At 39.3% G+C, this 18,700-nt stretch overlaps 4 protein-coding genes across 6 annotated transcripts; 1 reads left to right on the top strand and 3 right to left on the bottom strand.

The window, feature by feature from the left end:
• Positions 1–75: 75 nt before the first annotated feature.
• fam151a (family with sequence similarity 151 member A) lies at positions 76–2,003 on the bottom strand. Its single transcript, XM_035528115.1, has 5 exons — positions 1,862–2,003; positions 1,610–1,769; positions 1,275–1,499; positions 1,056–1,192; positions 76–713 (listed from the first exon to the last, which is right to left on the bottom strand). The coding sequence occupies exons 1-5, from the start codon at positions 2,001–2,003 to the stop codon at positions 76–78; spliced, it is 1,302 nt and encodes a 433-aa protein (XP_035384008.1).
• A 1,080-nt stretch (positions 2,004–3,083) lies between these two features.
• Positions 3,084–5,824, bottom strand: lrrc53 (leucine rich repeat containing 53). The gene is made up of 3 exons (XM_027031725.2): positions 5,059–5,824; positions 4,540–4,962; positions 3,084–4,450 (listed from the first exon to the last, which is right to left on the bottom strand). The coding sequence occupies exons 1-3, from the start codon at positions 5,789–5,791 to the stop codon at positions 3,213–3,215; spliced, it is 2,394 nt and encodes a 797-aa protein (XP_026887526.2). The 5' UTR covers positions 5,792–5,824; the 3' UTR covers positions 3,084–3,212.
• A 2,113-nt stretch (positions 5,825–7,937) lies between these two features.
• Positions 7,938–13,149, bottom strand: cryz (crystallin, zeta (quinone reductase)). Of its 3 annotated transcripts, XM_027031189.2 has the most exons (10): positions 12,860–13,149; positions 12,456–12,539; positions 12,114–12,235; positions 11,865–12,017; positions 10,143–10,306; positions 9,977–10,028; positions 9,734–9,883; positions 9,547–9,648; positions 9,361–9,456; positions 7,938–9,279 (listed from the first exon to the last, which is right to left on the bottom strand). In XM_027031189.2, exons 3-10 carry the CDS (start codon positions 12,219–12,221, stop codon positions 9,118–9,120), a joined length of 987 nt encoding a protein of 328 aa, XP_026886990.1. In that variant the 5' UTR covers positions 12,222–12,235; positions 12,456–12,539; positions 12,860–13,149; the 3' UTR covers positions 7,938–9,117. The 3 variants fall into 3 exon arrangements, with proteins under 3 accessions (XP_026886990.1, XP_026887000.1, XP_035384278.1); XM_027031199.2 differs by lacking the exon at positions 12,456–12,539; XM_035528385.1 differs by lacking the exons at positions 12,456–12,539; positions 12,860–13,149 and adding an exon at positions 12,325–12,442.
• On the top strand, positions 12,546–18,431 carry tyw3 (tRNA-yW synthesizing protein 3 homolog (S. cerevisiae)). The gene is made up of 6 exons (XM_027031209.2): positions 12,546–12,899; positions 15,389–15,469; positions 15,559–15,657; positions 15,751–15,822; positions 15,962–16,095; positions 16,321–18,431. Exons 1-6 carry the CDS (start codon positions 12,726–12,728, stop codon positions 16,514–16,516), a joined length of 756 nt encoding a protein of 251 aa, XP_026887010.2. The 5' UTR covers positions 12,546–12,725; the 3' UTR covers positions 16,517–18,431.
• The last annotated feature ends 269 nt before the right edge of the window (positions 18,432–18,700 follow it).

Below are 18,700 nucleotides of genomic sequence, written 5' to 3'. Positions count from 1 at the left end.
AGATGATTAAATACACAACACATTTTGTCACACAGCTTCCTCCGATAGAGGAAGTCCCTCCTTATACTACAAATGTCAGTTGAAGGCATAGTCTGTGCTTCCAAAATTATTCTTATATGAGTTTGCCATGTTGTAAAAGGTCAGCTCTCTATACCCTTTGTGGAGAGATGTAACGCTGTGATTCCCACCACTAAGTCCTTCCTTCCCTGTCCTGTGTTCCACCGTGAGAGAGAATCGTGGCTGATTTTGGAGAAGGCTCTTAAATCTGGTCTCTGACCTCTCCAGATAAACAGCCTGCAACTGCAGTGAAACATCTTGCCAGGTCCCCTGGAAGAGCTTTATCATGTCCTTTACCAGCTGGAGTGTATAACCCTGATCAAGAGCCTCTTGGGGCCAGCTGGGAGCCACAGTGACATGTGGGAAGATCTGGTTAATGGTTCTCAGGAACTCTTGTCCTGTCATGTAGCCTTGGAAATTAAAGATTCCATGGGCAATGTCCATGTTGAGCCATGTAGGGTGGTATAGGAGGCCCATGTCATAGGCCTGCTGAAGTAACTGGAGTGAAACAGCAAGTTGGGTTTGAGACTTCACCCTAAGGTAGATACCCCATGGGTTCTTTGAGGCCAGAATCAACTCCAGACAATCCTGGAGAGGCAGCTCTGGGTCAGAGTCCTCAACCACTGGAAACTTTGGCTTATCTATTCCAGATATTACTGGAATCACAAGCATCCCACCAGGGCTGTCTACAAAAAAGAGCTTCCATTACTACTCCATAGATTCTGCGTAATATAATATTCACAGTGATGATCATCAGAAACTGATAACATTTGTATCAGCCAAACCTTTTAGTATAGACAGCAGAGAATTTCTATCAGTCACAGTCTCCCACTGGATGTTTAGGCCATTGTTGTTTGCAGGCTTAAAATAGTCAACTATGTCCCCACCTGGATAGAACCTTCTGGGTCTATCTTTCTGCTCTGAACAATGTTGAAAAGCAGGTTTAGTAATAAATAAAAGGAAAGGTTTGTGGTAAAATAGGTTCTGGTGATACTTACTTGCAGCCTCTTTGAACTGGGACAACACAGGCTCATAAATGTCATAATAGATGCGCTGAGGGTTGCTGTTATCTCTGATGAAGAGCAGGTCATTAACAGTGGGGTTTTCTGACCCCTGCCACAAGGTTAAACTAAACCTGGACCAAAAAGCACATAAAATATACCATAAGCTAATTAAAATGAGGCATGCCACTGCTTTGTCTTTGCTGATTCAGATACCTGGAAGACTGTTTGAGTAGCCAGCTGAGATGTGGCCATCCATTCTTGACCATCACTGCCAGAACAGGAAAGGTGATTTTCTGAGGAAGGTGTCTGACATGATCATACATCTTCTCTACCATAGCCTGTGTGTAAGTTGCATTGGGATAGAAGGGCAGATAAAGAACTGTCCACCCAGGTGAGATGGTGACATCTGGAAACTTAGTCTGAATGAGACCAAAGAACCTGGTGAGTAGAAAAATGGTAATAAATCAAATAGTCTAGAAACTGTAAATCCACATTATTTAAAAAATTTGAGTACAATAGGTCTTTTGGGCTATTTATTATGATCTCACCGGGTGGCATTGATCACAGGCCAGAAATTAGGAACATTTGGGCCATGAAGAATATCTGCATTTAACCATACAGGACGGTTGATTCCTGTTTCATTCTTTTTCCTCAGAAGATCAAGTGAGGGTTCCAGAGCTTGAAGACTTTTAAAATCTAGTTTGATTCCTATTTAGATATAAAAAAAACAACAGTTGCTTGCAACAAATAATGCTGCTGGTGTGATACATGATGGTTCAGAATCATTGGTGATTCTTCACCTTTCTTAGATTTGAGCACAGCGTCAAGCCATTCTTCCAAAGTGTTGTCACTGTAAATATCTGGTGGATGGGCCATTATTGGAATATTGGTTTCATTGAGTGTGTTGTGGCCTTGTATGTTCACATCGGCCTCAAGAATCATGGCTCCACCTGAGGAATGGATTTGATTATCATGGTAAATATGTTATACAAGAACATATGTGACATTACATTTAATAATACCAGCATATCTTGTATCAGTCTGTTTTTACATTTATAGACATTTTGCTTTTGATAATGATGAGAAGCAAAGTTGACTTAAGTAGCTCTTAAGTTAAAAGTCCTCACTGGTCAAATAAAATATCATAGGACCATACTTATGAGAACAAGTTAGGCATTAAAAGCTATTGTCTTCCTTTACTTTGCAGGGCTTTGTTCATTTCAGCTTTGCTGTTAGCAGAATGATACCATGTGGCAGAGAGCCCATCTTTCTCCTTTATTTCTCCATTTTGTAGAAGAAATTCTAGCATATCTCCATCCGTAGGAAAAAGGACCAAAGTTTCTGAACTTCCTGGAAATATGAATAACCAGTTACTTTACTATTTTTGATAAACACCATACATTGAACATAAAAATGCATATTGCAACTTAATGTCATGTAAGATATTCTATCATGAATGAAAGTTACCTGTATCAGAATTCAGAGTTACAACAAATGAGGTTACTGTGATGATAAGTAGAAGCACAACCAGACTAACCCCAACACACAACATGGTGAACTGCTTTTTGGTGAAAATTCCCAATACAGTCTTCAGGTTTTTTCCTTCACCTTCTTCCTCATCTTTTCTGTTTTCTTCTCTTTTTTCCTTTTCCTGGTCCATTAAGCTACGTTTTTTTTTTAATTTTTTATTTTTTACTTTTATTGTTGTTTGTTATATTGTATTAGAGTAAAGCTCTGTCCTGTCACAGTATGTGTTATGAACATTTTCAAGTGCAATCATTTGAAGTCTAGGTATAGCTTATCACTAGACCATAAAGAGTAATTCTAGGAGACAGTACTTTGTGCTGCTGTTATCTGACTTGTATGCAAATGATTGGTCCTTGGATAGAATAGAAGCTATTTTTTTCTCCTAGGGTGAAAAGCATTGATTATGAACAGCAGTGATAAATGAATAACTAAAATATTACAGTTTGTTTATTATCAAACAATAGTTGATAAATACATTTCACACAGTTTCTGCATAGTGTTTAAGGATACTTCCTTTATATACCACACTGTAGGACAGGACATGTACATTGGCTTAGAATGATGCACCTTAGCATAGTTAACAACTTTGTCTTTTAATACTAACAGTAGAAGATGGCAGATGTATTATCTTATTTTCTTTTGAAGTGCAGTTTGAGGCCTGCTGGAGGTTTTCTCAGGTATAATCAGTCTAATTCTCCTTTTTGGTGAACCATCACCTGATGATAGGTACTCCTGTATTACAGCAGGGCCTGATGTCAGCGGGGTCATGGAGTTATTAGAGAGATCCCCCCCTTCCTGTTGACTGGTGGACTCTTCCATTGTTGTTGTAGTGTTTGTAGCCCCAGGAAATATGGACTCATTGACTGCTGCTTCACAATGATCATTTGAATTTTCCTTATTATCATCACTGTTGTTTTCAGGAATGAAACTGGATCCCTGGTGGTTTTCCTGTGACTGTTTTGATGATTCAGATTTCTTTGGCTTGCTTCCATTATGTGTGGATTTCTTGGTAGTTTTGTCCTTGGATTTCTGTTTTAATTGACTACTACCATCCTTTTTTACTTTACTCGTTGCCAGCTTGTCTTTTTTGACTGTGTCTGTATCATAGTTCCCATGGCTGGAACTGGATTTAGGATAAACCTGACTTTTCCTAAGAGGGTTCAGATTTAGTTTCACCTTTAATTTCCTATTAGACTGAGATCTGGATTTGTGGCTTTTCCCATATCTATGTGTGCTAATTCTGTTTACATTGTCAGATGCCTTGCCTTGCCTTGGATGGCCTTTCTGTTCTAGTTTCCTACATGTTTTTATGCTGTTGATTCTAGATGGTCTGTCAGGAGTTTTACTGGGTACAATGAGGGCATTGTTCATGGGCCCTGATAAAGCAAATGTTACATTTCTCTGTTCTCTAGCTTGACCCTCACCCTGCAGATCTATGTTAGAATTTAAAGGATTTTTGTACTGAATTGCCTCAGATATTTGATCTCCTCTGGGCAGCATTCCCTCCTTGTGTTTTCTAAAGATAATATCCTGGTCTTTATTCACAGCTTGTCTGTATTCATAAGTTTGATGACAGTGCAAGCAATTAATGGTTTGGTAAACCGGCAAAGTACCATATTCCTTGAGTTGATGCTTAAACGCTGAATGATTATTTACATGATTCCCATGAACTTCCATGTTGTTGTGCATTTGTTCTTTAGGGGTAAATGTTTGACTTTGGGCAACTGATAAGTGTCTCCTGAAAGCTGACTGTTGAATTCTCATGGTTGGCAGATCTTGTGAAACTCCATGTTGAGGATCATTTTCTTGAGTTTGAAAATGGTAGGTGTTTGAGTCATCTTTTTCAGTAAATCTTTGAACATCTGTGAATTAAAAAATGTTTTAGAATAGGTTAGTAATGAATATGTAATACATTTGCAGACAAAAAGCACTAGTAACTCAGTTTAGCTACCTTTGATCCTTGACAGGCTCGCAGTGTCTTTCAATTGGTCACTCTTAGCATGGGATGACCAATCATCTTTTCTGTTATGTTGAATTCCCATTTGATTGGATCTCTGCAGCAAAGTCTTTCTCCTCCACCTACTCTCCTGGTAACCTGTTTCAAGATTTGCTGAACAGCAGTTGCGACATATGAACTGGTTGTTGACTGGAATATCATATGAAACATCTTTGTTCCAGGGCTGATGGTCTTTGTAGTTGCTGTTATGGAGTGCATAACACATTGAAAGAGCTTCCTTGTCTTCAGAATAGTCCCACTGGGCAGTTGCCTGTGCAGCCTGGCCCTCAGTTGCGGTCTTTACCTGCCAACATGTAATTCTCTTATTCAGTTTCCTATATACAAGTGCCAGTACTCCAAGCATAATACCAACACCACCTGTAACATAGCAAAATACATAATCAACTTGAAAATTCCATATGTTAAATAAAAAATATTGGTAAATGATGGGGTCCTTAAGCAGTGTACCCTTACCCAGAAAGGAACAGGCTGCAGTGATGGCAACATCTCTGATATAGTGCTGAGGTGTGCTGGAACCCTTAGCAACAACTTGTACTGAAATATTGCTGTTAGCTGGTGCACAGTTGGCTTCAGTTAGCTCCAGCACTGTCCATATTGCTGGGTTGTCTGACCTTTCACAAATCATCCTCTGCCCATTGTACAACACTTTGCTTGGAGACTGTATGTAACTGTTGAGAAAAGAAGCCAGTTCTCTGAGCTCACATGTGCAGTTCCAGCGATTAAGGTCCAAGTTTAGCAATGAGAGCCAGGAAAGATAGGAGAAAGCATTAGGTGCATTCTGCAATCTGTTGCGAGATAGATCCAGGCTACGGAGACGAGGCAGGTTGTGGAAGCTGTCCTGACCCACATAAGTTATGAGGTTGTCTGACAAACCCAAGGTCTCCAAGTTCCTCAGGTCAGAAGAACCAAAACTAGTTGAGTTCAGACTGGTGAGAAGATTCCCCTCCAGAAAGAGGGCTTTCAGAGCTTTGGAGTTCTGGAACCAGGAGCCATCAATGACCCTCAGGGCATTATTGCCCAATTGGAGTATCTCCAGTTTACTTAGCCAGGAGAAAGTGGATCTGTCCAAGGACTGGGATGTGATACGGTTATGGTCCATTAACAGAGTTCTAAGAACAGTGAGGTTCTGGAAGGCATTATCCATAATAGTGAAGATGACATTGTTGCTGAGCACCAGAACGCTCATGTTGGATAAACCACAGAGAACAGCACTGTCCACAGTTTCTATCAGTCCATCAGTGAGAATCAAGGCCTTGATTGAGTTTGGAGCTGCTGAAGATACCACAAGGAGAGCAACGTCACTGATACAAGCATCTTTCTGGCACGTAGCACTTTTCTTAGTATTCATAACCTGAGAGAATATTGAATGAGGTAACAGCAAATTGAATAACATTTAGGAATACTAGCAAGGATCACATTAGTGTCATCACCTACGATGGTAGAGAGATTACTGCAAATGATGGCATCCTCAGAGCACACAACACAGGAGGTAGGACAAGACAGAGACAGTTGAACCTGTGTGACTGACACCATCAGTGTTAGGAGAACACCTGAGAAGAGAGCTCAACATAATTAACAAGGCTAGTATAATTCCAGACAAAGCTATAGAACAGCATTGTGTTGCCCTGATGCGTAACAGCCTTAAAAGTATCTGGCAAATCATGAGCAATTCTCTATATAGCATGTAACTTTAGATGATGAGTAGTACTGCCAAACTGCAACACTCTACTTACTTCTCATGGTTTGTCACTGAATGGGTTGCATGGTGTTGCATTTCCTTTCCCCACACAGCCTTTGTGGCCTTGTGTAAACCTTTGCATTCTGCATGATGGTCACCAACCTTGATCCTATTAATGACAATGAAAATTACAATATCAACCACAGCCCAGGCTTTGGAGCAACATCATTAGTTCATTGACATATGCAGATCTGTCATATTTTACCATTTTTGTTCAGTTCTTTCTAGTTTTTGCAACTATAACTCACTTAGTGCCACTGTGACCCACGTTGCATGGCAACCCTGACTATCATACAAGGTGAAGGAATTGTGATAAAACATGCATGATGCGCCACCTGTTTCCTCTCTTAGCACCGATTCTCTTCTCTCACAATGTACATGGCATGTACGGTTTGTGTCCCTAGGTCATGGTGAGTCCGGTGACAGCACCCACGTATTCTGTGACTAATTAGTGAGGCTAAGATATGGAAATATAAGAAATATACTCTCTGGTTTCAAAACCATCAGTGTTCCTGTAACGTTGCCCGACTGCCGCAGGGCGTGGATCAGGACGCACAGACTCCCTCGATCTGGTGAAACATTTATTAACATGAAACACAAATGACGAAGGTGGCACTCACACAAAATAGACAACGGTTTTACACAACGTGAACATTCCACGACAGTTAACATACACTAACATTAACATTTATAATTACATTTACAACGGCCAACACCGAGGCACGCCCTGACAAGGGTTTAAATAGACGAACAAACGCTCAGCAATAAACCCCATGCAGGTGCGTACCATCACTGGGGTGTGGTTAGACAAGGGTGAACCCCCCCCCCCCCCACCTTGCAGGCCGTACCACGTGACTCGGAGGGGGGGGTGGGGTTGTGTCACGTGACAGTTCCTATATACCAAAAGCAATAACCTGGATTCTTACCCACCTTTCAGCAATAATACAATTAAAAATTACAACAAAGACTATAATTATTTTACAGAATTGCCAGATTTGACAGTTGAGGTTGAATATATTTATGCTTCTACATAAAAAAACCATTTGCCTGGTTTGTTTATATTGCTAAACAAGTTAGACATATTTACATTTGTTTCATATTTTTGTTCAAAACACCCATTACTGTTGCCAGGTCTGTTCAGTTAAAAGTTCTTCTTGGAGAACCTTTTGCCATCCTCTCAAGAAATCATAGCACGCATTAAAATGAAACCACTATATGCTTACCTCGATACAGGCAACAGTAATTCAGATCCTGGCTACAAATTAGTAGTCTGTTGTCAGTGGGACGTCCATTTGTTCCAGTTAAAATAAAGATGTACAATTGCTAACCAATAACATGCCAACTCTATATGATGTTCACTGCTCACTCCAGACCTGAAGTGTACTATTACTGTAGACTAGGTATGCTCCTTACCTGAGTGCTACCTGATATTACTGACACTAGTGCCTTAGAGATAAGAACACGTGAGTTCACCTTACCCGCTTCTGGTTATCACACTAACCAATCCCCTAAAGGGGCAACCCATGTTAGATGATGCATGCACTAATGGACAAATAATACACTGAAACCTACTTATCAAATATGTTAAAATAAATCACACTATACATCAACGATTTATTTGAGATACATTTGTTAAATTACATAAAAATACATTTATAATGTTTAAATTCTGCTTACTATAGACAAGATCCTAAACATAGTCAATAATTATTACTTTAGCAGGATTCCAGGGGTCCTAATTTCATACAAACTGATGTCAGCAGCCCACTGTCTTAAGCTGTTGTGCAATTCTACACATGCATACAGAGCAAACATGTGATTTAACCATAGTATTCAAAATTGGTATGAAACTGTCATGATGCTTCTAAAGGCTGGTAGAAGCCGGCTTTCTTATGCTGAACAAGATCACGGATAAACTCATTGCAAAGTCCACACCCACTGTTGAAATTATTCAAAGGAGGGCCTTTTGAAGAAGCAAAAACCTTTCAAAGTTGCTATAATGATGGCAACATACCAAGCAGTCAGAGAAACCATTGCACCATCACTCAGAGCATGCAGCTAATGTAATTGTATCATCTTATGAAATTAGCATCAACCATTTGAAGTTTGGGGGTTGTGGGTGGGAGAAAAGAATAAAGAATCATTAGTCCATAGGCTCCATCATAAAAATGCATAACTTAAGTATGCAATTAAAGCAAAGCAAATACTTTTTAGAATTCCAATTACAAAAATACTCATCCCAAAAGTAACTTGAAACTGAAACCAAAATGTTGTTAAATATTTCAAATACATTCAGTAAACTACCTCCCATCTCTGGATGCACATTATCAGGAAGGAACCATGTATGGAACTTCATTATTCTGTGTTAATTTCCAGGTGCACACCAGTTAATCAGCTGGGGCTTGAGACTTGAATGCAGGGGAGGAGAGGGAGAGGGAACAAACTCAAATTCACAAATTCAGATAGCTAGATCACCCAATCTCAGGATAGAAGAATCAAGAAAAGAGTTATTCTAAATCACTGACAATGATAGTAACATGTAAGCAATAGGGTACTTAGGCAAGAGATGTAACAGGTGTGGTCTTTCTCCTCTGTAATTGCATAGCTCTTAATTGCTGTATATGAATCATCATAGTAATAATTTAGAGTACATTTCAGAGTACTTATTAAAATATAGTGACTGAAATTATAATACTTTAAAACAGTTTCTACATCGCTGGAGCCATTTGACCTCATTTTGTCTATGTAAACATGACTTCAATACAGGTTTAAATTCACATAGTCAGGACCATTTTCCCAGAAGCTCCAGGATTATTGATGATGTCCTCGTGGGCTTGAGCTGCTTTCTCGAGTGGATACTGTGGACCAACTGCAGGTCTTAGCCAACCAGCCTCCAACCCTGCAAACAGGGCCGCTGCACTCTCTGCCATTTCCTCCTTCAGGATGCAGAGACGTGGACAGCATGAAAGCGTACCCACATCATGTGTATATTATACTCTATATAGAGAACATGATACCTTTGAAGCACTGAACATGGCCACGCCAATAATGCTGGACTCCTTAAGCATGGTGTCTCTTGGGTTAATCTCAACAGTCCCTCTACAGCCTACAACCTGAAAGGACAGACAGCGTAATACCACAAATGGACATGGCAAGCACACAATTAGCCCAAAGAGGTTTATAGCCAAAAACACAATACTCACAGTCACCCTGCCACCCAGGGCCAGAAGTTTAAGGTCATTGCCAAGGTTTACATTTGATAGCATTTCAACAATCACGTTAACACCTTGCCCATTCATTGCTGCCTAAACAAACAAACAAACACACACCACTAATGTGTATCATCTTATCTTTCTCCTTTACATGAATGATGCTAGGTGTCAACCACACCTGAATTCTGTCAAGGTAGTCGTTTTCTCTGTGATTGAAGGCCACATGGGCTCCATTGCTAAGCACTAGCTTCATGCCCTCTGGTGTCCCCGCTGTGCCCAGAACCCTCAGGCCGAATGCTCGTGCCAGCTGACAAGCTGCAATTCCAACCTAACAACATGAATGCCCTGCCGTTTGATTCAAGCAAATGATGGAGAGGGATCAGAACAGTAGGGTTGAATGAATGGAAGTTGGTGTTCTTACCCCACCACTGGCTCCATGAATGAGAACTGTCTCTCCAGCTTTTGCATGTGCCCTTTTTAAGACAAAATGCAAAATCAAAAGACATGGTACACACCAGAAGAATTAACAAAAATGAATAAACATATGGTTTGTGATCACTTGACAGCCTTACATTTCAACCTCTTACTTGTGAAATAAGGCCCGGTAAGCAGTGAAATAAGGGATTCCAATGGCAGCACCCTGTTTATAATCTAACGACTCAGGCAGTCTGTGAACAGAGTCTTCGGAAGCAACGGTGTACTCAGCGTATCCCCCTGTCTCGGTGGCTGTGGTGAACACTCGATCACCTGCCTGAAAAACAGGTCAGTTTTGTCAAAAGATACTGTACTAACCTGACAAAATTAACATCAGAAACTGACACACACAACGTTTTTTATCATCTGCTTAGTGAGGTAGCCAACTCCCAGATACAAAGTCATGGCCAAAAGTTGAGACTATGATCCAAATTTGTGTCAAAGTTTACTGCCTCCAGTACTCTGCAGTCCAATCCTTGTACTTCCTGCAGAATGTCAGTCTGTGCTTGATGTTTTTCTTGGAGAGAAGTGGCTTCTTTGCTGCCCTTCTTGACACCAAGCCATCTTCCAAAAGCCTTTGCCTCACTATACATGCAGATGCAATCACACCTACCCTCTGCCATTCCTGAGCAAGCTCTGTAATGGTGGTGACCCGATTCTATAGCTCCTCTTTAGGAGATGGTCCTGGCACTTTCTTGACTTTCTTGAGTGCCCTGAAGCCTCCTTCACTGCAATTGAACCTCTCTCCTTGAAGCTCTTGATTCGATAAATGGTTGGTACTATCTTACAAGCAGTAATGTCCTTGCCTGTGAAGCCCTTTTGCTGCAATGCAATGATGACTGCATGTATTTCCTTGGAGATAACCATGGCTAACGGAAGAAAACTTCAAACACCACCACCCTTTTAAAGCAGACAGTCTGTTCTTCTAATCAGCATGACGGAGTGATATCAGCTTTCTTATCCTTGTTAACACTTTCTCCTGAGCTAACGAGAAGATCACTGAAATTATGTTAGCAGGCCATTTTGTGGCAGAGTTGAAATTCACTGGCTGGAAGTTAATTTTCATGGCCAGGAATGACATTGAAATTAATTGCAATTCATCTGATCACTCTTCACAATCTAGAGTTAATGCCACCATAAAAACTGACGCAGCAAACTTTGTGAAAACTAAAATTTGTGCTAGTCTCAAAACATTTGGCCACGACTGTACACACTCACAGTTACCAGAAGGGAAGAGCTATTAATATGAAGTTAAAATGGAGTGTGCATGTGGGTAAAAGAGAGACTTCTTATGCAGTGAGACTATAGCCTAGCAAATGATTGCTTATAAAATGACACCTGACCACATCTGAGATATAAGGTTAATTTAGAAGTTTTATATATAATCTCATTTAGTGCTTGGTCCTTTAATGCAAATTTTCATTTTTGGGCCTCACTCTCAAATTTTGCATTTCACTTTCATTAAATACATTTTACTAGCTTTTCTGATAAAAGGCTAAATGAATAACAGAACCCAATAGTAAATAAACTTGACTTAATATTTTAGCACTCTCTCTCTCAATGAAATGATGTAAATATGGGTAACGTAAATGTCAAAAATGTGATATAAACATTCATTTATTTTTATTATTATTATTTTTACCAAACGGTGCAAGGACCCTCTGTGTGTGAGACTGGCTAATCTGGCCATAGGTAATGCTGAAAACTCAATACAAATGCCAGCTGTGAGGATATACCTGTGTACAGCTAAAAGGAGTGCACATTTCCACACTATGAAATAGGACCACTTTGGTATAACATGCTGCAAAACAAACACACGAAAATAATCCGAGCACCTGCAGAAGGCGAACCCCATCTCCCACTGCCTCCACCACTCCAGCCACATCCGATCCAGGAGTATAGGGCAGACTTGGCTTTCGGGCAAAGGACCCAGAGCGAATATACGTCTCCACTGGGTTCACTCCACAGGCCTGCACTCGAATGAGTACCTGTAGCAGGTAAACCAATGGGCAGACAGCTACTTGTTACTAATATTTGTTTTGTTAATATAGTTTAATGCATATTCCATGGAAATATTAGCTTACCTGCTTCTGACCTAGAGTGGGAACAGGTATGTCTAAGCAGAGTTTCAGTACTGAAGGTGCTCCAAACTCTGACACTCTTATGGCTTTCATTAGTTTTGATGAGGCCATCTTGACTCACGAGCCTACAAAGTTACATACTGTTACATGATGAGCTCAGCATTTTCTCAACCCTAGGCAGGCAACCTGATTCAAGTATATAGAAATCAACTACCTGAAATATGATAGGCTTTATAAAAACACAAAAAGCAGCAATAGGCAGTCGGTTTGCATGTGGATTGAGAAAGTGTATATAAATGCGTGACACAAATGAATACAATTTAGAATATAGGCAAAGCAACTCACAGCGCAAGTTGCAACAGAGTATCCAAACGTAATTCCGCGATGTCGTAAATACTTCCGTGTCTAATGATTTCTGAATCAATTCGGCTACCATAGAAGCATATTAACCAGTTAAGTACCTAGTCAGCTAGCAGTTATAAAGCACCTTAGCCATATCAAGAACTTGTTAAAAAAAAATAAAAAAAAAGAATCATTGTATAATATATGAAAATAGGTGAACAGAAAGTGAATGTCGACAAAATATAATTTAGCTAGATATCACATCTGTTCAACATGGAAGATGAAAATACATTCAAACAGTGGAAGAAGCAGTGTCTAAACAAAATCGACTTTAGTAGAAAGGGGAGTATAGACGACGAGATTTCTAGTATTGTAGCGTTCATAAATAGTTCTGAGCACTACTTTACCACAAGTTCTTGTTCTGGAAGAATCGTCCTTATTGACGGGGTAAGTGTATAAATCCCATTTGTTTGTTTAAAATAAGTTTGCTAGCGAGCTAGTTAACATTGTTAGCTAGGTTATGCTAGCTAGATATCCATCTAGTTAGCTGCACGAATGACATCCAGCTAGGTTAGCATTTTCATATTGTGCTCTAGAAGTGACCTGGCGACGATATGTCTCTGATAAATCACTGCAGTCAAGTTATCCGTGCTTTAGCGATTCACGTTCAAGTCATCCGCGCGTTAAAGTCGAATGCGACTATATGCGAGATTTTGCGGTATTTCGCTGCTCACCGCAATCTAACGCTTCCTACAAAAGGAACAGAGACTTGGGTATTTTTTTTTGAAAGAGCTTTGATGAAAACGCGCACGTTTGCTAGATTTAAAAGTATAAAATACAGTTTACTTGAACTAGTTTACTTGCATCATTACATTAAACACAACTGGTTATATATTTAGACAGCTCAATTAGCATTGTGCAAAATGCTTTTTCTGTATAATGTTTCTCAGAAGTTTATTATAGAGCTTGACTGCAAGCTAAAACAGGGGTTATCACTAGTAAAATTTTGCAAATGGGCAGGGCAGGGGGTATTCCATGTCTGAAGAATTCCACTGCCAATTGGTGGCGGCCCTTGGCTATCACCAGATCAAGTTTGAAAATGTTCTACTGCACCAGTGTTTAGTAAATTATATATATTGAAGTCCATGTGTTTGTAATGATGTTTACATGTCCATTTAATTCAGAGAAAGTATGGTTACATATTTTTCTGAATTTTAATATAATGCAAAAACAGTCCCACTACCACATGTCAGTAGGAGCCCTTGCCTATCAGCGGAGTAGTTTGGACAAAGTTCACTGTACCATCTTTTTTCATAATCCCATATTAAAATCATATTACATTTGGGAGAATTCGTGCACTCATTTCATTTAGGCTGATTTTGGATATCTATGTCTGTGAAATTTCAGAGACAATGCCAAGCCAGTTCCACTGTCACATAAGAGTAGTGTACCTTGTCTGTTGTCTTTTGCACCGATGATGCCCAAATGCTACCAATCTTGGGGACTAGTGGAATATTTTAGCATTATGGGAAAATTCTGAGAAACAGCAATCCAAAATCAGCATGTATGATATGAGTATATTAATTTGCCCAAAGGAAGTATGAGTAATATGTATGTATGTATATATATGTGTGTATATATATATATATATATATATATATATATATATATATATATATATATATATATATATATATATATATATATATTGCACTGGTGATGACCAAGGGCTCCTACATTTGAGGTAGTGCTACTGCTTTGGCATTATAGGAACATTTTTGAGAAATAGATGGTCAAAATCAGCTTCTATGAAGTATTTTATTTTGCCTAAAGGTAGTACAATTTTAAAATGGATTTATGAAGAAATGGTGCAGTGAAATGTGACCAAACATGCACTGATGATGGCCAAGGGCTCCTACTCTTATATAGTGGAACTGTCTTGGCATTATGTGAAATTTCTGATAGATAGATCTCCAAATTCAGTCTTTATAATACAAGTACATTAATATGGGTTTATGAAGAAATGGTACAGTGAAATCTGTCAACCTGCTCTGCTGATAGGCAATGTACACTATTCTTATGTGGTAATGGAAAGATTTTGGCATTATGGGAAATGTTTGTTAAATAGATATCCAAAATCAGTCTAAATGAAATGAGTACATGTTTTTGCATAAATGTAGTATGAATTTTAATATGGGTTTATGAAAAACGGTACAGTGAAATCCGTCCCAACTTACTCTGCTGATAAATAAGGTACACTACTCTTATGTGGTAGTGGAACTGTCTTGGTATTATGTTAAAATTCAGAAAAATATGTAACAATACTTTCTCTGAATTAAATGGACATGTAAACATCATTAGAAATACAAGGATGTCAATATACATTTATTAAACACTGGTGTAGTAGAATCTTTTCAAACTTGATCTATATCCAAGGGCCACCACTCAATTGGCAGTGGAATTTTTTTCAGCCCTGGAGTACCCCTTCCCCTGCACATTTGCAAAATAACCCCTGTTTTAGCTGGCAGTCAAGCTCTATAATTAACGTCTGAGAAACATTATATAGAAAAGAGCGTTTTGCACAATGCTTACTGAGCTGTCTAAATGTATAACCAGTTGTGTTTAATGTATTGATGCAAGTAAAGTAGTTCAATCAAACTGTACGTTGTACTTTTAAATATAGTAAAAGTGTGTCTTCATCAAAGCTCTTCCAAAAAATACGCAAGTCTGTTTCTCTTTGCTTAAGGACCGTTAGATTTCGGTGAGCATCGAAATACCGTAAAATCGGCATATAGTCGCATTGGAATTTAAAGCGCGGATGACTTGACCGTGAATAGCTAAAGCACAGATAGCTTGACCGCTGTTTTAAACCTAAACTTACTAGTTTAACGTGTAAATTCACTAGCTACGTTGATTTTATTTTCTTGTGCTTGAAGGTGTCCGACTGCATCGATATGCAAAAGCAAAACTGTACCTGGTTATTTCTAACTCACAATAAGTGTAAGAAGGATGATGTGGTAAGACCTTATCTATCGAAGCCAGCTTTGCTTGGGTGCTTGGCTAACTTTGGGTTATAATGCTGACTTTTACATGCCCTCCTATACAGGTCGCAAGTTTGGGAAAGTCTTCTGGAGATGCTGTCTTTAAGTTTGAGCCTTGTGTTCTTCATGTTCAATGCAAACAATTAGACGACGCAAAACTCCTGGTAACAAATGTATATTATGAAGCAAATAGATGTCGAGATTTGAAATAATTTGATCATTTTTTGGTGACATTTTTTATCATTTTTTTCTGGCAGCACACTGTCGCCATAAATGCAGGTTTTAGGAATTCTGGAGTGACTGTTGGAAAAAGAGGCAAAATCATTACGGTGAACAAGCATACAGGCATACATACATTTAGAGTGGTAGATGTTAACACCTTTGATTAGAGAAAATGAGCATGCTCTTTTGTGTTTGAAATTAGAGGCCAAACTAATGTCATCTGTTTAATGATGTTCCAACACACAGGCTGTGCGCAGTACCCATTGTCTTGAAGTTCCTCTCAGCCAAAAAGGGCAAATCCTGGTTTCTGAAGAATACATTGATTTTCTTGTTGCAGTTGCTAATAATAAAATGGAAGAAAATCTCAGAAGGATAGGAAGGTATTTCAGTGTGTGTGTGTGTGTGTGTGTGTGTGTGTGTGTGTGTGTGTGTGAGAGAGAGAGAGAGATTCAAACTACCTTATAATATTTAATTTACAGTTGACATTTTAGCAGATGCAGAGCAACTTAAAATTGCACTAGTCGTTTACTTAGAAAAGTATACTTAGCTAGTACAAATAAGTTTGAATCCAAAAATATCTTTAACCAAGATTCTGCTTTTCACAGGTTGTATGATTGCCTGACAAAGACCTTGGGACCAGAGGAAGTTAAAAGCCAATTAAAGGACAGACAGACAGATCAAAAATTTGTCTACAGGAGGCGGCGAAAAAGAATGCAAGACAGCGGAACAGAGTGTAGTATTAAAAAGAAGGAAAGTGATTTGGAGGATGAGCTGGAATGTGATCTGTCATTGTTTTTATAGAACTCTCAAGAATCCCTGGGTTAGAACTCCAATGACTTCACTGAAAGAGTAAGCATCATAACTCCTCATCATGCAAATGTGTTTAATGACTGTCTAATGTATACTTGTTGTTTTTCAATAACAATCAACAACAACAATTAACAAACCGCACGTTATTGCCTTTCTTCTGAGATTGCATGTAAACCTTTGTGGAGAGCCTCTCATAAATAATCATTGTAATGAATATAAATAGTCAACATTCTCAAAAAAGGCTCAAATCCACTTTAAAGAATATCCATTTTATACAAAGGGGTGCTGGTGTTAAGCATGCCTTTAATTGCCTTTTTTCTCTGCATCAGTGTTTCTAAATAAGCTGGTGTTATTTCGAAAGCCCTTGTGTATGTGAATGGTACATGCAGCTCATTTCCCTGTGATGAGGGTAGACAGCAGGTACTGGTGGCCCAATGAGGAAGCTGACCACATTCGTCATCTCTGCCAAAGCATCATTTGGGCCCTCCAAAGAAACAAGTGTGGTTTGGAAGCACATTTCCTCAGGATTAGTTGCCAGTTCTCTGCCCTGTGATGCCTCATTTGGGAGATTTGCCTCATTAGCAAGTCCCTCCTCTACCATATGGATGAGTTTCTCTCATGATACACTCTCTCCTCTCTATTTGGTGTTCACTTTTATGAGGCACATGTGAAATGGTGATAAATTGTTTATAAAACTATATTGTACTCCACATTGCTATACATCATTTTCAGTACTGGGTGGTAATCGATGATGAGCTTGCTCTGCATGAAAGGTAAGAGGTCTTGTGAAATGATTATTTCTTATTAGCCCACAGCGAGAGAGGTCAGAGGTAAGGACTGGCAAGAGTTTCACAAATTTATATTTCTATTCAGACAGTTGGAGTTGATATTGCGTGTGGAATAACGTTTGGTGTTCAAAGGGTTTATTTGAGCAGAAACGTGCATTAAGCCTGATGTGGATCGTGTAAATATGTACAGTAACTCACCACTAGAGGGGGTTAATGTGCTTTCACAAAGATTGATTTTGCTACCCTTTGGTTCTTAAATTTATAGGGAGGCGCATGGAAGAGTTTGTAGGATGCTCTTAACCGTAATAAAAATATACTAGGAAGTTAATGTTTGAATCTGCGTCATTTCCCGATTTTATGATTTGTCTAACAAAATGGACAGAAAAACCTGCGGACTAGTAGCGGGGTCTGCTTGGAAGTATACAAAGCGATCTTACAACCGGAGTGAGCTACGGTGACCTGGGTTAATGACCAGTTCATGAACATTTCGAAACCCTACATGTAAAGATTTAAATGTAAAGAAATCGTGTAAAGATTCTTAGTAGTGTTATACATATGTGATTGAACATTTATTGCTGTGGATATTTAATTCTCAGGTCCAAAATAAAATCGAAACATTCGTTTTTATCCATTTTAATTTATACTTCATCATGAAAACATAACGGCACACCTACGATAGACATTGCTCATAATTATTACAGCAGCAAATATATTTTAGTAGGCTACAGTAGAATTTGCTCCCTGGAGACCTATCAAAACTATGAACTATAATTTGCGGTTTTGCTTTTTAAATATTTAATTTGTAATGTTACATCAGGAACGACAAGAGAAAATTTTAAATTCACGTGCCCTCAGTGAAAGTCCCCACGTTTTACAAGCATTTTGAAGTATCGATACCCTATTCTCCCTTCGCAAAACTGTGATGTCCGCAGGACAGTTCAAATCACCGTGCGACTTCCCCTGGACAAAAAAGCCCGCTCTCTAATGACAATCTTAAAACAACACCAATTAGCCACCTGATAGACTGGAGTGATTAGAAATCTCGTCCAATTATTACGGCGTATTAAAGCTGAGGGGAAAAGGAGGGCTGTCTGATTGGCAGGCTGAGCTGAAGGAGCATTAATAGGGGGGAGTGTCAGGAGGGGGGGGGTTGGATCGCGAAGCCGTCGCAATCAGCGCTGAGTTGGGAGCTTTGTGTGTGATTGTCAAGTGGGCCATTTTGCCCTCTGATTAGGAGCCTCTCCCCCACTGCCGGTTGATTTGGTGGCTGTGCGTCCTCCGTGCTCAGTGGCTCCGTGTAATCACTGTCCCCTCTTACGCTCACTCCAGCCCTGCTGATTTCTGAAGGAGGAAAAAAGGAGAGGTCCCCTCCCCTCTCAAAGGACTA

The sequence above is a fragment of the Electrophorus electricus genome, chromosome 7 (assembly GCF_013358815.1).
Source record: "Electrophorus electricus isolate fEleEle1 chromosome 7, fEleEle1.pri, whole genome shotgun sequence".
NCBI classification, from domain to species: Eukaryota; Metazoa; Chordata; class Actinopteri; order Gymnotiformes; family Gymnotidae; genus Electrophorus; species Electrophorus electricus.
Note: the sequence above shows the minus strand (reverse complement) of the source record. Positions and strands in the feature narration are given on the sequence as shown.

Excerpts from the sequence above, each read along its gene's own strand:
- lrrc53 (XM_027031725.2), bottom strand. The coding sequence starts at position 5,791 with ATGAGCGTTCTGGTGCTCAGCAACAATGTCATCTTCACTATTATGGAT. Across the intron at positions 4,963-5,058 it reads TGCAGCCTGTTCCTTTCTGG|GTGGTGTTGGTATTATGCTT; the intron begins GTAAGGGTACAC and ends GCTATGTTACAG. Across the intron at positions 4,451-4,539 it reads GAGCCTGTCAAGGATCAAAG|ATGTTCAAAGATTTACTGAA; the intron begins GTAGCTAAACTG and ends TTTAATTCACAG.
- tyw3 (XM_027031209.2), top strand. The coding sequence starts at position 12,726 with ATGGAAGATGAAAATACATTCAAACAGTGGAAGAAGCAGTGTCTAAAC. Across the intron at positions 15,470-15,558 it reads AGTGTAAGAAGGATGATGTG|GTCGCAAGTTTGGGAAAGTC; the intron begins GTAAGACCTTAT and ends CCTCCTATACAG. Across the intron at positions 16,096-16,320 it reads AATCTCAGAAGGATAGGAAG|GTTGTATGATTGCCTGACAA; the intron begins GTATTTCAGTGT and ends TGCTTTTCACAG.
- cryz (XM_027031189.2), bottom strand. The coding sequence starts at position 12,221 with ATGGCCTCATCAAAACTAATGAAAGCCATAAGAGTGTCAGAGTTTGGA. Across the intron at positions 12,018-12,113 it reads CCACTCTAGGTCAGAAGCAG|GTACTCATTCGAGTGCAGGC; the intron begins GTAAGCTAATAT and ends TACCTGCTACAG. Across the intron at positions 10,029-10,142 it reads TACCGGGCCTTATTTCACAA|GGCACATGCAAAAGCTGGAG; the intron begins GTAAGAGGTTGA and ends TGTCTTAAAAAG.
- fam151a (XM_035528115.1), bottom strand. The coding sequence starts at position 2,003 with ATGATTCTTGAGGCCGATGTGAACATACAAGGCCACAACACACTCAAT. Across the intron at positions 1,500-1,609 it reads CCTGTGATCAATGCCACCCG|GTTCTTTGGTCTCATTCAGA; the intron begins GTGAGATCATAA and ends TCTACTCACCAG. Across the intron at positions 714-1,055 it reads CCAGTTCAAAGAGGCTGCAA|TAATATCTGGAATAGATAAG; the intron begins GTAAGTATCACC and ends TTGTGATTCCAG.